The 4,280-nt window shown below is 34.8% G+C and overlaps 1 protein-coding gene and 1 long non-coding RNA gene across 2 annotated transcripts in view; one reads left to right on the top strand and one right to left on the bottom strand.

Annotated features, from left to right (window-relative positions):
- Positions 1-3,797, top strand: part of LOC106875686 (uncharacterized) — a 12,878-nt gene extending 9,081 nt beyond the window's left edge. Inside the window, exons 2-3 of the mRNA XM_014923936.2 lie at positions 2,411-2,584; positions 3,613-3,797. Coding sequence (XP_014779422.1) covers positions 2,414-2,584; positions 3,613-3,717 — 276 coding nt within the window. The 5' untranslated portion in view covers positions 2,411-2,413 and the 3' untranslated portion in view covers positions 3,718-3,797. The remainder of the gene's footprint in view (positions 1-2,410; positions 2,585-3,612) is intronic.
- The window catches only part of LOC128248882 (uncharacterized), a 106,714-nt gene that overhangs the window by 68,959 nt on the left and 33,475 nt on the right, over positions 1-4,280 (bottom strand). The gene's annotated exons all lie outside the window — the stretch shown is intronic.

Raw genomic sequence — 4,280 nt, 5'->3', positions numbered from 1 at the left:
ATCATGACTTGAAGACAACAAACTTTTACAAACTAAGTTTACAATTTTGGGAGGAGTGATACCTCCAAAACACTCTTCTCACCGCTAAGTGAGACTTTAAGCACAACCACAGGCAGACAAATGCGTGGAATTCAGTGGAGATTTCTTGTTCGACATAAATATAAATAAACACGAGCAATAAACCCCCACTAAATCCCAAAAAACACAAAAGTCTTACCTGTAGTTGTACGTCAAAAATTCACGACGCTGGCATTCAGCGACGTGAAAACAGGAGCGACAAAAAATACGTCCTCCCGGTAAGCAAGCTACTTACCACACAGCTATTCCTGCGCCTATGCTAAGATTTGTCACTGAGATGTCCGTACTTTCATATATCAATAATGAAAACTTCTGTTTCTTGAGAATTTCCAAGATTTCATTTCATTCATAATGTGCAGTTCCGTCTTGCATAATGTATGTTAATTTTGTTGTTTTCATTTGTAGATTTTTAGCTATTTCACTATCGGGAAAGGCCTTTTCACAAATTTCAGCTAAGTAATATATATGTATGAAAGCGTGTGATGTTCAGCAACATAACCTGTTAGTAGCAAGTCTGCTTTAGCTACTTTTTCATTTAATGTATCATGTGTTTTTTTAAACAATAAATGAATCTAATTTAATAGCAGATTTCGCACAATCAAAAGCTCTCTTGGGTTTGGTGGTGTTTTTTTATGAGCCAACAGCATTGATTTGTTAGCACTTTTCAACACAACGTTGCAAGAAACATAGTAGTAGGTGTCGGGATTTTTATCATCTTGCCGTAACCAATCTTTAAGCTCGGCATCCTCCAACCACAACTTCTTAAAATTTTGGGTGTACCACTTCCTCTTTTTAGACACACTATTGTGTGCCATTACTTCGCAAAGGGTTACAAAACAAAAACACTTATTCAAAATGTTGTTAAACAAATTTTAAATCGCGAGTAACAATCGAAGCGTACACCACAAACACAGTCAAGCTGTCAATTGGCGGTGTCAGAGTTTCAGGCACGTGTACAAGCGGTCACCAACGCGTTGTAACTTGTAGTTGCCCGGTATGATACAAGTGTAAACAAATAATGAACGCGTACGATCGGTAATTACGTCACATACAATATTTGTATCGATAAATTCATTACGTGAGAGAATTATGGATGGTATATAGAAAATTTACAAAGTATTAGAAGAGGTGTAACTTTGGTACATATTGCATACAAAGAGTATGGCACCGAATTCTCTTTAAAAAATAAGTTTGCAGCCAAAACTAACATAAAAACCCAGATTTAATGTAGATTTGGAAATTAAAACCCATAAACTCATCATTGCTTCAAAAAACCCAAATCTGGGTGGAAAAACGCATCAGTGGCATCCCTGCATGAGACGTAATTCTTAATTATTCAAGAAGCTTGGCGTTTCTCTTGAAAGTTTCTAGAATGTCTAGCGTTCCATTAATAAAAGACAGCTTGCAAACCCAGTATTTCGCTTCTTAGTCGATTAGACTTAGAGCCATTCACGTCGTTGCTATGTACGTCTATTTCTCGACGCCTTATATCAGACTTGACTGAAAGCCACCACTCCGCTGTTGTTTTACATTTCCTATCTCTGAACTTTCTTGCATGGATTACTTCATTCAACTAGTTTCTACAATTTGATTCCATGTATTATCAGCGATAAAAGAATTAAATATATTTTTTATAGTAAATGTATAGATCATGTATTTATTCTTTCATCTATGTATGAAATCTTGCAATAACATACACGCAGCCACATCAACACCTTGTACTGTCTATATATTTCACTACAACTGTAAGAATAGCAGAGAAAGAGTAAGTATTTACCCTTACAGTATGGAAAAAATGTTACCAACAGGCGGCTACGGGAGTCAAACCTGTATTCCTGAGATACCGACTGGGCCCCTGGCAAGAATTACCATCAATTTTAATGCTAAATCATAGCTTTCGAATGTGATAACATTTTTATAAACAAACTTTGGAAGCGTCGAATGTGTTAAGTATTTTACAGACAATAAAGGAAATTTCGAACGCAATAAAGCTGTAAGAATAGCAGAGAAAGATTGGGATTTGCCCTTATAAGATTTACCCATAGCCAGCAGGCGGCAATGCACATATGCATGTGGTGGTGGTGGGGGAGACAGACAGAGAGAAAACGAGAAGTAGTGACAACTCTCATATCATCTCACGGTTAGATATATTTCAAATGTTATGGCTCTTTTCCTGAACTCAAATAGATGTACATTCTACCTTATTTATTTAAAATTAATATATATGAGGAATTGTTTTTGAATAGGTAACAGGAAGTTTATACTTATATTTGTATATACAGAAATATTACCCTATAGTTGTATTAATTGTAGTGTGTTCTTTGTTTTGCAGAAAATGGTTTCCTCAACTCTAAAATGGATGTTGATATCATTGGTGCTGTGTGTTGCAGTAGAAGCAGTGTTCCTTCCTAATACTTGCAAGTCTAGATGCTTAGCCGTACAATGTCGCAATGCTATGAGAATTACATGCCAAAAGTTATGCACGTGCAAGTGTAGAACACCGTGGGTAAGTCATGTGACTGAATTTCGTGTATCTACACTAACTTTTCTCATAAATATCTTAACTGTTTCTCGATGAGGGATTTTAACTCAGAATGTAAAGACCAGAATAAATACCGCAATGTATTTTGCCCGATACAGTAAGGATTCTTCCAATCCAGTACCCATATCTTACTTATAACGGTATCTAATCAAGACACAAGGGCAGCAATTTTAAGGGTTCAGACTAGTCGTTATCATCAACTACACTACTTGAATGGCACTTCATTTTATCGAACTCGAAGAGCTTAAAACCAAAGACTGGTTTCGGTGGTATTTGAAAACCAGATGTGAAAAGCCGGAAGAAGTACCGCTAGACACTGTTTCAGATGTTCCACCAATTCTGTTAGTTCGCCACCCAAAATTTTTAACATAAGCACAAGGCCTAAAATTTTGGCGGATAGAAAAGTTTATGGTAAAGTTGATCACAGAACATATGTTAGAAGAAATACCGCAAGGCATTTCATCCGACTCTGTAACGATTTTTTCCTGTAGTCCACCTTTACTTTACATTTGATAATTACTGTAATGAAGCATGTTTACTGTCACACGGTAGTGTCGCGAAGAAAACTGAAATATAGATGTATTTCAGGAAATATAAGAGGCAACACAAGATAGTGAAATATATACTACACATTTAAAAGAAATCTTGTGTCTTATATGTAGTATTTAAAATAATTCTAGATGAACTGGTCGAACGTGTAACAAAAGTAACTGCACGTGTAACAAAAGTAACTGCACGTGTAACAAAAGTAATTACACCAAGGAGTTAGTTTGAAGTTCAGGCCTTGGCTAGAACATAACTATCTGAAGAAAAATTAAATAAAGTGTATCAAATGAAATTAAAAACTCTATTGTATTTGGTTTGCAAAGATCTTTACTATTTAATTACCAGATATCACGTATAGAAAGAACTCTCTTTCTAAATAATAAAATATATTAATGCCTCGTTTAAAATTTTTATCAGCATTATATGCAATATATTTCTAATTTCAGGAAGTCAGGCTAAACAAAGAAAATTGTCCAGAACCTGAACATGGTGGTTTTGAACATGATCCTACTTTTGGTTCCCAGCATCAGCTAGTCAATTATCCCCACTAAATGAGAAAATGAAATGAAGAAGACTGACGTTAATTATTTCTTCGCATATTGAATTTCTGAAATAAAAGATAATTACACTGTCCAGTTCTTAATCGAAATTTTACTTAAATTGAATATTATTTTTTAAATAAATAATCTGAAACGAATAAAGGGATAATAAACAGTTTAAGTTTCATTAATTTTCCAACATTGAACATAACAGACTTCATAACTGTATGAAATATCATCGAATGATTCAGTTTCTGATAGTTAGTGTTTGAGGGCGCCGAACAGGCAGACTCATTTAACACGTCAGAGAGAAGGAGAGGGAAAGACAGAAAGAGAGAAAGTGAGAAGGAAGAGGTAACGGAATTTCTCTTTTCTCTCAAATAAGAGACAAATGAGAAAGTCTACTTGAGTGCTAAACACCAAAACGTATTTCGATCTTTCTGAAAAATTCACATTTTGCTGCGATAGATTTTCCAGGAAACAGAATGCATAAAGCTGGTCAAATTTTGTAAAATAATAGCATAGTATATTGTAAATATATAAATGAGAGATTTATTCAATTCCATTTTAAGGTA

This window comes from Octopus bimaculoides, chromosome 1, assembly GCF_001194135.2.
Source record: "Octopus bimaculoides isolate UCB-OBI-ISO-001 chromosome 1, ASM119413v2, whole genome shotgun sequence".
In the NCBI taxonomy this organism is placed as follows: Eukaryota; Metazoa; Mollusca; class Cephalopoda; order Octopoda; family Octopodidae; genus Octopus; species Octopus bimaculoides.
The sequence above is the reverse complement of the archived record's forward strand: the minus strand, read 5'-3'. Positions and strand labels throughout refer to the sequence as shown.